This window comes from Rana temporaria, chromosome 2 (assembly GCF_905171775.1).
Source record: "Rana temporaria chromosome 2, aRanTem1.1, whole genome shotgun sequence".
Taxonomy (NCBI): Eukaryota; Metazoa; Chordata; class Amphibia; order Anura; family Ranidae; genus Rana; species Rana temporaria.
Genome location: NC_053490.1, coordinates 390,867,737 through 390,884,857, shown reverse-complemented (window position 1 = coordinate 390,884,857; position 17,121 = coordinate 390,867,737). Strand labels below are relative to the sequence as shown.

Here is a 17,121-nt window from a genome sequence, read left to right as displayed (position 1 = left end):
GTATGTGTGAAACATGTCAAAGATTTATGTGATGACTAGTTTGCCTATTAGCACTTTCTTTTATTTATTTTTTAACACGATGCATACTGTATTTTTTTTTTCCACATAATTTTGACTGTTGGCTGGATTGGGACATATTAAATCAAGAAGAAAATTAACACATCACAAACTGCATACAGCGTAACCAAAATGAAAATATTAAAAGTGCAATTGAGGTGAAAGGAAAAAAACTGTGTTTGTCTGTCTGAAACAAAACTGGTGTACAAGAATAGTATTTAATCACACATGGTTCCTTGGGTTGGACCAACGTAGTAGTGTAGGAGAAACAAGAAATACAAGGCAATGTGGATCAAAATCTACTGCACATATCTCAGTAAAACAATTAAGATATGGGAAGTTGATTTCATCATATGGAAATGGACTATCTGGGTTTGGCTATGCCCTGAGGCTTATTTCAAGCCGACACTAGTTGTAGGGATTCTTTCAGTCATGTAGGATCAGGTAGTTTGTAACAAGCGCATAGTGTTTGCTGGAAATGTCTGCCACACAATACCCACATTTTTAAATTGCTCTGTTAAACTGTTTAACAGTATTTGGTAATTTGCGTTGTAAAAATGAATATTAATGAGATGTGTGCAATGTATGGCCACTGATGTGTTATGTAGTACTCTTTAGTTGTATTCCCCCTGTACAGTACAGTCAGCACTGAATGTCTGGTACTGAAATTGTGTTCTGGCTGGAGTACACAGATCACAGCATTTTGTTATGCAGCTTGTACATTTCAAAAACATTCCTGATCTGCCAGGCTGGGTGCTCAGATAAGGGTCTGGTCTGGATTTTGGGGGAACCCCCATGCTGGTTTCTTGGCGTAGGGGGTTTCCCTTAAAATCCATACCAGACCAAAGGGCCTGTGATACTCTTGGAGGGGGAAACCTATGGCTTTTTTTTTATTTATTTTTAATCTGCCGTCAGAGCACAAGTCGCATGCCAAAGTCGGATCAGTCAAGACGGCGATCCAACCTTGATCCGACTCATTGGGCTGAAGTAGGATGAAAGTTGGACCAAAGTAGTGCAGGGAGCATTTTCAAAGTCGGACCGACTTGTATCGGACCAGTTAAGGTGGCTCGGCTCCCATAGGGAAACATTACTTTTCAAACGTCATGCGACATGAGCTCCCAATGTCGGAGCGTTTGTTGTACCAGTGTGAACCCGGTCTAAGGCTGGGTTCACACTGATACTACACGACAGTCATACTACTGTTATCCTACTTTGCTCTGCAACATCGGTCCTACATACTTTTGACTTGAATGGACAGGATACTACTTTGATCTGACTTTGTTCTAGTCTGACTTGTCTTTTGACCAATCAAAACAATGCCAGTGTGACATAAATTCCTTTTACTGCTGCTGTAATCACCATGTCGAATATAAAAAGTCGGATGGCTAGGACAAGGATCCTACTTTGATCCAACTTCAATGATGTTCAATGGACTGAAGAAGGATCAAAGTTGGACCAAAGAAGCACAAGGAGCATTTTCAAAGTTGGACCGTCTTGTGTCGGACCAGTTAAGACTGCTCTCATAGGGAAACATTGATTTTTCACACCTCATGCGACATGAGCTCCCAATGTCAGAGCGTTTTTTTGTACCAGTGTGAACCCAGGCTAAGGCCGGGTTCACACTGGTACAACACGGCAGCCGTACTACTTTTGGATCCGACTTTGCCCAGTGACTTGAAGTCAGACATCGGACTTCAATGAACAGGGATCCGACTTTGATCCCCGACAATACCAGGCACTGTATCTGATATAAATCTTTAGGAAGAACTTCACGCCAAAAAAAGAAAAAAAAACGGCCTGGGTTCCCTCTCTAAGAGCATACCAGGCCCTTCGGTCTGGTGTGGATTTTAAGGGGAACCCCACGCTGAAAAGACGGTGTGGGGTCCCCTTAAGTTCATACCAGACTGTTATCCCAGCGCGAAGCCCAACCGATCAGGAAAGGGGGCGTGGATGAGCGAGCATGCCCCCCCTGAACCGTACCAGGCCGCATGCCCTTAACATTGGGGGGGTGGGTGCTTTAGGGCATGGGGACCCTGCGCCCCCCACCCTAAAGCACCTTGTCCCACCATCCTAAAGCAACTATGGCCGTTGGTCTGCGGGCGGGGTGGGTTATCGGAATCTGGAAGTCCCTTTTAACAAGGGGGCCCCCAGATCCCGATCCCCCCACCCTATGTAAATGAGTATGGGGTACATTGTACCCCTACCCATTCACCTGGAAAAAAAAATGTAAAAAATAACACGCTACAGGTTTTTAAAGTAATTTTATTAGGCAGCTCCGGGTGACTCGTCCGACTTTTCCCCTCTCCGGCTCTTCTCCGCTCTCTCTGCGGTTCTTTTCCCTGTGTCTTCTGCCGGGTCTCCTCCGATATCTTCTGCTTTTTTTTCCGATTTTTCTTTTTTTTTTTTTTTTTTTTTTGCTTGCTCTTGCCCCGGTCTTCTCCGTTGTCTTCTCCCCTCTGCTCTTCCCATGTTGACACGACGCTCTCTCCCGCTCTAATGCCACTGCTTACACGGTGACCCCGCCCATGCCAAGATGTCATCTGGAGGCCCTGCCCCTTATGATTTCACCACCCGGGGGAATAGTGGGTGGTGATGTCATAAGGGACGGGCCTCCGGTGACCCCGCCCCATGCCAATATAAGTAGTGGCACACCTTGCACCGGGCATTAGAGAGGGAGATAGTGTTGTGTCAACATTGGAAGAATAGCAGGGGGAAGAAGACAGCGGAGAAGACTGGGAAAGAGCATGCAAAAGAGCATATGATAGTGGAGGAGATCCGGCAGAAGACAGAGGGAGAAGAACCGGAGAGAGAGAGCGGAGAAGTCGGAAGCGACCCCGGGAGCTACCTAGCAAATTACTTTTAAAAACGTGTGTGTGTGTGTGTGTGTTTACACTTTTTTTTTTTTTTTCAGGTGAATTGGTAGGCGTACAATGTACCCCATACTCATTCACATAGGGTGGGGGGGCCCCCAGATTCCGATAAGCCTCCTGCCCGCAGACCTCAACAACCAATGGCCAGGGCCACCTATGAACTGTTGTATACCCGGAAAAAACAACAACCTGTAGGGCAAAGGCATAATGTGCTATGCATCGCATACTAACTTCTTATGAGATACTTACCTTAGAGCAGGCATGTCCAAAGTCCGGCCCGCATTCCGGTTTTGAACGGCCCGCCGGGTTATTTAGACATGCATATCTTTTGTGGCCCCGACGATCTCCCAGCACCGGGGCCACAAAAGATGTATATGCCTTGGAACGGGACAGGGAGGAGGCAGGATGTGCGCCGCCGCCATACACACAGGAGTATTTCCTGTTTAAGGGCGGCCTCTGTAATAGGAAGTCCTGCGCTGCAATTGGACGACTGTTCTGTCCATCAAAGGAGGCGGGACTTTCTATTAAAGAGGCCGCTGTGTAAACAGGAGTTTCTCCTGTAATAATTTTTAGCACTCGTGAGTGCATTCCTGGCAAATATGGTGCTGCATTGCTGGCAATGGCGGGTGCATTCATGGCAATGGTGGGTCTGCAGATGGGCACTTGTGAGGCTGCAGATGGGCACTGACCCTTATTTTGCTTCAGTTCTTTATTAAAAAAAAAAAAATCCTGACACTTCGCTCTTAAAGTTAAGGTGTGTGTTATACACCAATTAATACGGTATATCCAAATAATACGCCCAAGCTCATCTCTTCACCACACACAGCCACAAAGGCAAGAGAATTCTTGTTGGGCAGTGTATTGGTGCTCGGTCAAACACACTTAGACCAAATTTTCGCCCTCACACATGTTCACTTCATCAAATCTGGCCCTCTTTGAAAAAAGTTTGGACACCCCTGCCTTAGAACGAGGCCCCCACATCACCTTCCGGTCACCACTGGGGGAGCTCCCATGTTCCCTCATTGTTTGTTCTGGGTTTGCGGTTCTGGCGCAGTGAGTGCCTGGGGTCTCGATGATGGGCGCGGGTGTCTGCCAGACCTGCAGAGCGCATGCACCGCTGACGTCAGCAAATGCATGCAAAGTGAATATCTCCTTTAACAGGTTTAGGAGATATTCATTTTTACCTACAGGTAAGCTGCCTTATTCACCGCTCCTAAAGCGCCTCAAAGAAGCTGCTTGCAGGACTTTTTTTTTTATGTCCTGCCAGCGCAGCAACCCACTGTGACTGCAGATGGGGCTTTTTTTCAGGTGCTTTACAGGCGCTATTTTTAATGCTAAAGCGCCTGAAAAACACCTACGGTGTAAAAGGGGTCTAAAAGATTTCTCTGCTGCATTGCTGAAATAATTTGTTTTTATGTTAAAAGAACGTTATGTAGTTTTATTAAAAAATAAATAAAAGCGTGTACTAATTATATAATGCAAACACTGTTTAACTATCAGGTTCTAGTATGAAACCAGTGGCCAAATTTTATTATAACTGTTTGAGCACAGAGATTCAAAATTCATGCATACTGGGCTCATGCATACTGGTCTTAAAAAAAAATCCCACTTTTACAGGCATTTGGTGTTTTGTTCTTTTCTGCCTGTAAAAGCACCTCTGTGTTAGCCTGTGTGTCCATGCACGTATTGGCATTTACAGGCATATTAGAATAGGAGCCTTTACAGGCTGAAAAACAAGTTAATCACAACACCACAACACATAAAGGAGAGGAGCTTTTGAGCAGAAAACAAGATGCATTTAGGCACATTTGCATGTTAATGCATTCTCCATTAACCATAATAATAATTTACTATTCCATTTAAAATGTAAAATTTTAAATGTATTAACCCTTTCATGCCTAAGCCTATTTCTGACATTTTGGTGTTTACACGTTAAAATACGTATTTTTTCCTAGAAAATTACTTAGAACCCCAAACATTATATATATATATATATATATTTTTTTTTTAGCAGAGAATAAAATGGCAATTGTTGCGATATTTTATGTTACACTGTATTTGTGCAGCAGTGCTTTAAACGCAACTTTTTCATGAATCTTAAAAAAAAATAAAAAAAATGGTAAAGTTAGCCCAATTTTTTTGTATAATGTGAGATGTTACGCAATGTTAAGTAAATAGATACCAAACATGTCACTCTTTATAATTGTATGCACTCGTGGAATGGTGACAAACTACGGTACCTAAAAATCTCCATAGGCGACGCTTTCATTTTTTTTTTTTTTTTGCGGTTACCAGGTTAGAGTTAGAGGAATTATTGCTCTCGCTCTGACAATCACGACTTCTGTATGTGTTTCCTTTGCTGAGCGAGCTCGCAGGGATGGGGGTGCTTTAACCACTTAAGCCCCGGACCAATATGCTGCCTAAAGACCCAAGGGGTTTTTACAGTTCGGGACTGCGTCGCTTTAACAGACAATTGCGCGCTCGTGCGACGTGGCTCCCAAACAAAATTGGCGTCCTTTTTTCCCCACAAATAGAGCTTTCTTTTGGTGGTATTTGATCACCTCTGCGGTTTTTATTTTTTGCGCTATAAACAAAAATACAGCGACAATTTTGAAAAAAATGCAATATTTTTTACTTTTTGCTATAATAAATATCCCCCAAAAACATATATAAAATTATTTTTTTCCTCGGTTTAGGCCGATACGTATTCTTCTACCTATTTTTGGGGAAAAAAAATTGCAATAATCGTTTATCGGTTCGTTTGTGCAAAATTTATAGCGTTTACAAAATCGGGGATAGTTTTATTGCATTTTTTTATTTTTTTACTACTAATGGCGGCGATCAGCGATTTTTTTTTTCGTGACTGCGACATTATGGCGGACACTTCGGACAATTTTGGGACCATTGTCATTTTCACAGCAAAAAATGCATTTAAATTGCATTCTTTATTGTGAAAATGACAGTTGCAGTTTGGGAGTTAAACACAGGGGGTGCTGTAACATTTAGGGTTCACTTTGTGTGTGTTTACAACTGTAGGGGGTGTGGCTGTAGGACTGACATCGATCGAGTCTCCCTAATAAAAGGGATCACTCGATCGATGCGCCGCCATAGTGAAGCACGGGGAATCCGTGTTTACACACGGCTCTCCCCGTTCTTCAGCTCCGGGGAGCGATCGCGACGGGGTGGCTATAAACGAATAGCCGCGCCGTCGTCCCGGATCGCTCCCCGAGGCTTACCGACCGCCGCATGTATGCGGGGTGGTCCCGATCGGACCCACGTCAAGCAGAGGACGTATAGGTACGTGCATGTGCCTGTCCGTGCCATTCTGCTGACGTATATTTACATGAGGAGGTCGGCAAGTGGTTAATATTTGTTTTCTTATTTCTTTTTATATTATTAAATTAGGTTTAATAAAGTAAAATAAAAAATGTGATCACTTTTATTGCTGTCACAAGGAATGTTGACATCCCTTGTGACAGGAATAGGTGGTGACAGGTACTCTTTATGGAGAGATCGGGGGTCTAAAAGACACCCAATTCCTCCTTTGCATTTCAAAGTATTCAGATCGCCAAAAGCGGCAATTCTGAATACTGTATTTTTTTTTTTAAATCCAGCGCCATTGGCAGCCGAGTAAACCAGAAGTGACGTTGCTTCCATGTTTACATTCAGGAGATTGGAAGTGAGACGGGAGGTCTGGTCAGAGCGGGAGGGGGGGGGGGCGGAATGTCCCCTCCAGCTCCTCCGGGATGATGCCTGCAGCTGCGGGCATCATCCCAGTATAACTCCCGAAAGCCGTATATATGCATACGCTCGGCGGAAAGGGGTTAATGTGCAAACGTGCATAAACGCTTGTGCAATACATGGCATTTATTGCGTTTTTTTTTTTTTTTCTTAACCAACTTTTTTCCTGCCAGAAAAAAGGCTGGATAAAGAAAACATTGGTAGCATTTCAGCAGACTTTTAGGAGCGTTGGCGTTTTTATTTGCGTTTTTTGTAGTAAAAGAAAAGTAAAAAAAAAAAAAGTTATTTGGTAGCGTTTTTAGGAGCGTTTCTGCTCCAAGAAAGTAATGTGCATAGATACATAGGATAACACAATTTATCTGCTAATCACTTCTAGGAGCTTAAAAAATGTGCATGGAACCTTTATGAATTTTGGTGTACGCAATATAATGCTCAATTTAGCAGCGCCAGGGACACATGAAAACTAAACAATAAACCTGCTCAAAGCGGTTTTAATTATACGGTAATAGTTAAATATTACATTGTATTCATGCAAACATTCCACTAAGTGAAACAATCCAAGTGTGATCTTTCTTTGAAAACGATCCCAACATTACTGTGCTCCAGATTGTGTCCATAAATCATGTGCAATGCTTTAGTTCACTCTGTGATGTGTTCCCAGTTGCAAAATAAATTTTGTGCTTAGAACTGCAAACCATGTCACAGTGCCACGTGCCCCTCTTAGGTAAAGACTCACCAGGAATTTACGACCCTAGATGACTAATGGGTCAATAAGTGCTTTATGAACAGTGAAAGTCTGACACTGTGCCAAAGATTTCCACAACAGATTGGTCTGCATCAATGTCCCTCAGAAATGAGGACAGAAAAACGCAGAAATATACATCATAAAACAACCCCCCCCCCCTTTTTTTGTTTGTTTTGTAGCTTCCTGAAAATGCCCCTCTATAGGCAAAAGTCATTGAGACAGGTGTGAGGGCACCTACTTCACTTCTCAGGAGTAGAGTGCACTCTGGTTTCAGGTCCTGGAACAACGGCAGCTCTTTAGTAATGCCATCGCTGAATACAGTGGGCACCGGTTCGGGTATCGGAACATGTGAGTGTAACACAATCTTTTTCATGGTATTCTGGATATATTTATCAAATGGATTGTGCTGTGTGTTTCTCTCTGTCCTTATTTCTGAGATGCATTGATACAGACCAATCTGGTGTGGAAATGCTTGGTCCTGGTTTGGCACAGAGTGGTGGACTCTCACAGTTCATAAAGCGCTTGTTGATCCATTATGCATCTTGGGTCATACATTTCTGGCGAGTCTCTCTTAAGAGGGACACGAAGCACTGGTGATGATGAGGATGATGTCACAGGGAGTAATTAACATGTCTTGCTATGGGAAAAAGGTTAACCACTTCCATACCGGGCCTATTTTGGCACTTCTCTCCTACATGCATAAATCATAATTTTTTTGTTAGAAAATTACTCAGAACCCCCAAACACTATATGTTTTTTTAGCAGACACCCTAGGGAATAAAATGCCGGCCATTGCACAGTATTTGCGCAATAATTTTTCAAACGCCTTTTTTTTGGGGAAAAAAACGGTTTTGTGAATTAAAAATAACAAAACAGTAAAGTTAGCCCAATTTTTTTGTATAATGTGAAAGATGAAGTTGCGCCGAGTAAATAGATACCTAACAACATGTCGCGCTTTAAAATTGCGCACACTCATGGAATGGCGCCAAACGTCCGTACTTAAAAATCTCCATAGGCGTCGCTTATTTTTTTTTTTTTACAAGTTACAAATTTTGAGTTACAGAGAAGGTCTAGTGCTAGAATTGTTGCTGGCGCCCTAACGCACGCGGCAATACCTCACATGTGTGGTTTGAACGACGTTTACATATGTGGGCGGGACTTGCGTGTGTGCTCGCTTCTAAACGCGAGCTACCGGTGATAGGGGCGTTTAAAAAATTTTTTTTTTTTTTTTTACTCAATTTCTTTTATTTTTACACTTTTTTTTTTACATTTTTTTTTTTTTTGATCACTTTTATTCCTATTACAAGGAATAGGAATGGTTTGTGACAGGTACTCTTTAGGGAGAGATGCGGGGTCAATAAGACCCCACATCTCTCCTCCAGGCTGGAAAGCATTAGATAGTGGAAAAAAAAATTCACAGATCTAAGAGCTGTGTTTACATTCCAGGACCCGGGCGTGACATCATAACATCGCGCTCGGGCCTCCGACGATCATAGAGATGACTGGTGAACATCTGGTCACCAGTCTACTCTATATGGTTTCCATCGGACGCCGGCGGATCGTTTCTCCGGGTCTCCGATGGCAAAGGAGAGCCCGGAGAAGCGGCGGGAGGGGGGGGGGCGTCCCCTCCCGCCGCCTATAAGAACGATCATGATTATGATCGTTCTTATGGTGCAGGGATTCGTCGGCTGAAGAGATGGATATCTGAATGATGCCTGTGGCTGCAGGCATCTTTCAGATATCCTCACTGAAAGTCCAGGACGTCATATGACGTCCTTGGGCTGGAAGTGGTTAAATAAAAAATGTTGGGACATGATTCTGTGGGGAAAGGGTTGGGAGTAAATTAGGATAATATTTGGGAATACACTTTAAAGAAAATGAGACTGGAAAAGATTATTTTTTTTGTAAACTACATTAACCGCTTGCGGACCTGCCCCCACAGTTATACTGCGGCAGGTTGGCTCTGCTGGGCGAACCGTCGTAGCTGCACATTGGTCGCTTTAAGTGGGCTAGCAGACGCAAGCGCCCACCCGCTGCATCGCAGGAGTGCCGATGCTCATGACCGGTAGTCGCAATGACCGCCAGCACTGAGCCATCTCCGGGCACGAGAGGCAAAACAGTGATGTGTGTGTATAAATACACACATCCCTGTTCTGTGAGCTGAGGAAATGTAGATCGTGAGTTCCTAATAGCTAGGAACCACGATCTGTAATTTTCCTTATTCTATGCCCTCCCCCCTTCAGTTAGAACACACAGGGAACACAATTAACCCCTTGATCTCCCCTAGTGTTAACCCCTTCCCTGTCAGTGAAATTTTTACAGTAATCAGTTCATTTTTGTAGCACTGATCGCTGTATAAATGCCAATGGTCCCAAAAATATGTCAGTGTCCGCCATAATGTCGCAGTCCCGATTTAAAAATCGCAGATCACCACCATTACTAGTAAAAAAAATAACAAAAATGCTATAAATCTATCCCCTATTTTGTAGACGCTTTAACATTTGCGCAAACCAATCAATATACGCTTATTGCGATTTTTACCAAAAATATGTAGAAGAATACATATTGGCCTAAACTGAGAAAAAAATTGCTTGTTTAAAAATAAAATAGGGATATTTATTATAGCAAAAATACAAAATATTGTGATTTTTTTTTTTTCAAACATTTTGCTGTTTTTTTGTTTATAGCGCAAAAAATAAAAATCGCAGAGATTATCAAATACCACAAAAAAAAAGCTCTGTGGGGAAAAAAAGGACGTCCATTTTGTCTGGTTACAGCGTTGCACCACCGCGCAATTGTCAGTTAAAGCGACGCAGTGCCGAATCTGAAAAAATGGCCCAGTCAATGAGAAGCAAAATCTTGCAGGGCTGAAGTGGTTAAATAGGATATATGTTTTGCTGTTTGTCTGCCTTGACTTCAGTCATATTCCTATGTCATCTTGCAACCTAAGATTACACGCAGTTTGGCTCCTGCAGATTTTTCCCTCTCTGGTGCCTTAATGACAGTAAGCAGGCACAAAGAAGGGAATGTTGTTCTGTACAGATCACAGCTGAGGCATGTGAAAGTCAGACCTCTTTGACATATTTTTTATTGTGTATTACTCACTATCTGTAGTACTGTGATTTTTTTTTTTTTTTAACTATTTTCTGTTAAGGTTTTTTTACTGAAATCTGTAGACCTACAGTCGTTCTCATAAGTTTACATACCCTGGCAGAATTTATGATTTCCTGGCCATTTTTCAGAGAATATGAATACCAAAAACTTTTCTTTCACTAATGGTTAGTGTTTGGCTGAAGCAATTTTATTATCAATCAACTGTTTACTTTTTTTTAAAATCATAATCACAATAGAAACTACCCAAATGACCCTGATCAAAAGTTTACACACCCTAGTTCTTAATACTGTGTTTCGCCCCCTTTTTACATCAATGACAGCTTGAAGTCTTTTGTGGTATTTGTGGATGAGGCTCTTGATCTTCTCAGATGGTAAAGCTCCCCATTCCTCTTGGCAAAAAGCATCCAGTTCCTGTAAATTCTCGGGCTGCCTTGCATGAACTGCATGTTTTGAGATCTCCCCAGAGTGGCTCAATGATATTGAAGTCACGAGACTGAGATGGGCACTCCAGAACCTTTACTTTTTTCTGCTATAGCCAATGACAGGTCGAATTGGCCTTGGGCTTTGGATCATTGTCATGTTGGAATGTCCCATGCGCAGCTTCCTGTCTGATGAATGCAAATAAAATTAAAATAAACTGCGCTGCATGAATCCTCTACTAATCAAGTGAAAAAATAGTAAATAAACAAATTGCTCAAACACAAATCGTGTGCACAAAATCACCTGTGCAGACACAAAACTGTGACCTTGATTGGTCAACAAATATTGATAATTAATGTGAATAGCAATAGTCCATAAAAAATCCAAATTCCTGTGAGGTTCCAAAGAAATTTCTTAAAGATGTGCCAAACAAGTCCAAAGGAAACCGTGCCAGAAAGTAGGATAGATGAAAACCTCCACCTCTTATCTCCTATCTGCTTACCGACTCAAGTTGATCTCTGTTAATGAGATCATATGCGTGTGTGGCTAGCAGCCCTGCTTAGAATTTCCTGGCAACTTTTGTTCGATGTTTTCATATGTTCCACCTTTATGTCCTCAAGCAAGTCTCCCCAATATGGATGACCCGAAAAGGAAAGATGCTGACATAGTGTAATACCGTCACATAAAATGTATTGTATAAAAACAGATTGCACTCACATGTTTAGAATAAAATAGTGCGTGTAATAATGCTGTAGCCGGCCGGCTCTCACTATCCACCCGTCCTTCCGGATAGCAGCGAGGTATACTATGGTGACGTCAGCACGCCTCTCCTCCCTACGCCGTTTCGTCAGATCGCTGACTTCTTCCAGGGGCACTCAAGCCTGAAATGTGGCAAAAGGTCGCAAAGTTCAAGGGGGCTGAATACTTTCGCAACGCACTGTACATACATACACACACTAATTTCAAGCAAATGAGGATGGTGAGATGGTTACCTTTTTAATAGCCATTTAAACCCCTTTGTGTCAACTTGTGTGCATGTTATCAGGCTAAAATCACCAGGATATGTAAACTTTTGAGAAGGGTCATTTGGGTAGTTTCTATTGTGATTATGATTTAAATAGAGTAAACACAGTTGATTGATAATAAATAGCTTCAGCCAAACACAGAGCCGATCTACACTGGGGCAACACGACTTTCAGCAAGACTTTGGGAGGCAACTTGAACACGATTTGAGTATGAATCACAACGTGACTTACAACACGACTTGAAATCGCCTCCAGGAGGGGGAACTCAATGCCAAATTTTAAATAAAAAAACGGCATGGGTTCCCCCTCTAGGAGCATTACCAGGTCCTTGGGTCTGGTATGGATTTCAAGGGGAACCCCCTTCGCCGAAAAAATCCATACCGGACCCTTATCCGAGCACGCAGACCGGCCAGTCAGGAAAGGGGGTGGGGACGGGCAAATGCCATCTCCCTCCTGAACCGTACCACTTAAGACCCGGACCATTATGCAGCTAAAGGACCTTGCCCCTTTTTGCGATTCGGCACTGCGTCGCTTTAACTGACGATTGTGCGACGTGGCTCCCAAAGAAAATTGGCGTTTTTTTCCCACAAATGGATTTCTCTTGGTGGTATTTGATCACCTCTGCTGTTTTTTTTTTTTTTTTCGCTATAAACAAAAATAGAGCGTCATTTTTGAAAAAAAATCAATTTTTTACTTTTTGCTATAATAAATATCCCCAAAAAAGATATTAAAAAAATTATTTTTTTTCCTCAGTTTAGGCCGATGCATATTCTTCTACCTATTTTTGGGGGGGAAAAAAACGCAATAAGCGTTTAATAACGATTGGTTTGCGCAAAATTTATAGCGTTTACAAAATAGGAGATGGTTTTATGGCTTTTTTTTTTTTTTTTTTTTTTACTAGTAATGGCGGCGATCAGCATTTTTTGTTTTGTTTTTTGTGACTGCGACATTATGGCGGACACATCGGACAATTTTGACACATTTTTGGGACCATTGTCATTTTCATTGTAATTTTCACAGCAAAAAGTGCTATAAAAATGCATTGATTACTGTGAAAATGACAATTGCAGTTTAGGAGTTAACCACTAGGGGGCACTGTAGGGGTTATTTGTGACCTCATGTGTTTCTAACTGTAGTGGGGCAGGTCTGGACTTGTGACGTCATTGATCGTCTGTTCCCTGATATAGGGAAAGACTATCAGTGACACTGTGAAGAACGGGGAAGGTGGGTTTACACACACCTCTCCCCGTTCTTCTGCTCCTGTGACCGATCGCGGGACACCGGCCGCGGAGCTTCGGACAGGGTCACGGGCGCGTGCCTGCGACCCACGGCTGGGCACTTAAAGGGGACATACCTGTACGTGCCTGTGCCATTCTGCCGATTTGTATATGTGCAGGAGGCGGTCCTTAAGTGGTTAAAGCCCAACTTAGGCTTCATGTACACATAGCCTACATAGACCGCCGGCAGTGGGAAAATGCAAAACGTGACAAAATCATCATCCCGTAGGACAGTGGTCTCCAAATATTCCAGTATGAGGGCCAATTTGTATATTTTACTAATATTCAAGGGCTGAAAAAAATACATTTTATTCATTCATAAAACTAATTGAGGAATAAGTTTAACTTGGATAATGATTTTGCAATATGATTAAAGGGGTTGTAAAAGTTTTTTTTATTTTGGTCCTTTAAGCTAGTGCATTGTTGGTTCACTTACCTTTTTTCTTCGATTTCCCTTCTAAATGTTTTTTTCTTTGTCTGAATTTCTCACTTCCCGTTTCTCCTCATCCAAGCCGTTCTGTCTGGGGGTTAGTCAGCTAGAACATTTAGAAGGGAAATCTAAGGAAAAGGGTAAGTGAACCAACAATGCACTAGCTTAAAGGAACCCATTTAGAAAATAAAAAACTAACCTTTGCAACCCCTTTAAGAACAAAATAATCGTAATTTTAAAAGATAATTCCACTTTTGTGGAAAATAAAATTGGCAAATACAATTGCAACAAGTCATATTGTGTTATTAACCACTTAAGCCCCGGACCTTTAGGCAGCTAAATGCCCAGGGCAGGTTTTGCGATTCGGCACTGCGTCGCTTTAACAGACAATTGCGCGGTCGTGCGACGTGGCTCCCAAACAAAATTGGCGTCCTTTTTTCCCCACAAATAGAGCTTTCTTTTGGTGGTATTTGATCACCTCTGCGGTTTTTATTTTTTGCGCTATAAACAAAAATAGAGCGACAATTTTGAAAAAAATTCAATATTTTTTGCTGTAATAAATATCCCCCAAAAACATAACATTTATTTTTTCCTCAGTTTAGGCCGATACGTATTCTTCTACCTATTTTTGGTAAAAAAAAACGCAATAAGCGTTTATCGATTGGTTTGCGCAAAATTTATAGCGTTTACAAAATAGGGGATATTTTTATTGCATTTTTTTTTTTTTACTAACAATGGCGGCGATCAGCGATTTTTTTTCGTGACTGTGACATTATGGCGGACACTTTTTTGGGACCATTTTCACAGCAAAAAATGCATTTAAATTGCATTCTTTATTATCTTTATTGTGAAAATGACAGTTGCAGTTTGGGAGTTAACCACAGGGGGCGCTGAACGTGTTAGGCTTCACCTAGTGTGTGTTTACAACAGTAGGGGGGTGTGGCTGTAGGTCTGATGTCATCGATTGTGTCTCCCCTATAAAGGGGATGACACGATCGATGTGCCGCCACAGTGAAGCACGGGGAAGCCGTGTTTACATACGGCTCTCCCCGTTCTTCAGCTCCGGGGAGCGATCGCGACGGAGCGGCTATAAACGAATAGCCGCGCCGTCGTCCCGGATCGCTCCCCGAGGTAAGCCGCACGCAGCGGGTGGGGTCCCGATAGGACCCCCGACCCGCGGAAAGGCAAGGACGTATATATACGCCCATCTGCCTGTCCGTGCCATTTTGCGGACGTAAATAGTCGTGCGGCGGGCGTTAAGTGGTTAAAAATCTCCTTTCCTTTTCAATCTGCAGCTCAGTAACTTTCTGTAAAATGCAATATGAATACATTGAGGAATTCTGTACACAGAGGGTGTTACAGAATGGAGAGGGGATTATGGTGTGGGGTTGTTATTTAGGGGTTGGGTTGGGCTTGGTACCCTTAGAAGGCTCCTTAGTTCCAGTGAAGTGAATTCTTAAGGCGTCGGCATACCAAGACATTTTGGACAATTAACGTTAATGTGTGTGTATAAAGGCAGGTGTCCCAATACTTTTGGTAGTGTGTGTGTGTATATAATAATAATAAATATATGTGTGTACATACATACATACATACATACATACATACATACATGCATACATGCATCTCGGATTGCGAGTAATGCAGTTTACAAGTTTATTTTTATTATAAATCCTGACTCAATTTGCGAGCGCTGTCTCGCAAGACCAGCAGGATTCAAGCCTTTGAGGTGTGCAGTACTGCATGTGGCCAGAGATGCATTTTGTGTTTTTTTTTGTTGTAATTGGTACTTTGCATCTAAGCCTCCACTCCCTGGGAAATGTCTACGTGTAAATTTCCAGTTAATAAGCATATTTGTCTTAATTATGCAGTATGGTATATATCATATCAGTATACGTCCTGGAAATACTTATGGCCAGTTCTACACTTCACCTCTCCCACTGCATCCCTGTTGACCCTTTCTCTACTTATTTGCTTTCTCACTTATCAACTCCTGTTCACACACTGTGTTATGGACAGTTTTTTTTTTTTGGTTTCTGCTTTTGTGGAGGAAATTGCAATATTTCCCCTTTTTTTTCTTTCTTAATTTTGTTTCTTCCTTTAACTGAGGAAACACACCCAGATGTTATTTATACACTCACCTAGCTGTTATATGCCCAGCGATGGTAGCCTGTGCCCTGCATGGCGGGGTATTTATGATTTAAGCAGAAACCTAATGCTGCTACATAACTTGGGCTGAAGATGTTGAAGCAGATTTTCCGGCCGAAAGCGAAAATGAAAGAGGCAAGTCCTGCATGTTGTGAGTCTTGTAGTTGCGTTCAATTTGGATATTGGTGACATTGTTTTCTCTGGCAGCCTGAAGTAAAGGGAAATACAACATAGGACCTGGAGGCCAGTTCTGTTGGTTTTGAGTTCCATTTGCTTTGTGGTGTTCAGGTCATTATGATGTTCATTTTCCTAATACCGAGTCACTGCCAAAGGGGTTACCGGCTCGGAGTGCTCTCCCGGGAGGGGTGGTGTAAGTCTCCCGGAAATCGATTTTCCCAGGCGCATGCATTGATGCCGCATTGGGGACACCCGAATCGCAATGCAGCGATTAATTTCGGCACCCCTGCCTGTGCAATGGTGACAAACATACATTTTACTATCCACAGGCGACACTTTAAAAGTCTTTACAAGTTACCACTTTAGATTTACAGAGGTCTGATGCTAGAATTACTGAACATGATCTGACATTGCGGTGATACTTCACATGTGGGGCGATCGCTGTTTGCGTACGTGTGTGACCAAAGCGCACGCTTGCCTTTGCGTGCAAGCACAGGAGGGGCACTTTTGTTTTAACACTGTTGCTTTTCATTTAAAAAATGTTGTTATCACTTTTATTGCTGTCTCAAGGAATGTAAACATCTTTGTGACAGCAATAGGCATGTGACACGCCATCTCTATGGAGAGAGCTGGGGTCTGTAAGACCCCAAATGCCTTCTCTGCATTTAAAAGTATTCAGAACACCAACATTTATGTTTGTGAATGCTTTTAATTTTTTTAAATGGCGCCAGTGTTTTCCAGGTAAACCAAAAGTGATGTCATCGCCTTCCATGTTACTATTGTGAACAGCCGGTCTCGGCTTTGCTGTCTTGCCAGCCGGCGGGGGACATCCCCCCCCTCCCGCTTCTTGTAATGGCAATTGAGAAGACTTACAGCTCTTAAAAGAACTATACCGGGGTGATGCCTGCAGAATTTTTTGCATAAGCCTGTATGCTGTATTTGTGTTTTACGATAGCACCTGTTGTATACACGAGTACAGCAGTACACAGCCAGTCATGTCAATAGCAGGCTGTAAGCTTTGCACGAGCAGAGTAAGTATGCTGACAATTTACGTTGAACGGGTGCAGTCCCTGATGGGCAAATGCAGCAGCAGAAGGCTATGCGTGCCAATGGCAGA

The 17,121-nt window shown here is 42.5% G+C and overlaps 1 protein-coding gene across 2 annotated transcripts in view; it reads left to right on the top strand.

Moving 5' to 3' along the window:
* Positions 1-17,121, top strand: part of RPS6KA1 (ribosomal protein S6 kinase A1) — a 255,183-nt gene that overhangs the window by 126,519 nt on the left and 111,543 nt on the right. Inside the window, exon 1 of one of the 2 annotated variants that reach the window (XM_040338010.1) lies at positions 15,819-15,962. The exons of the other annotated variant lie outside the window; for it this stretch is intronic. Coding sequence (XP_040193944.1) covers positions 15,921-15,962 — 42 coding nt within the window. The 5' untranslated portion in view covers positions 15,819-15,920. Of the gene's footprint in view, positions 1-15,818; positions 15,963-17,121 lie in introns of those variants that run through there. 2 annotated transcript variants of the gene reach the window in all.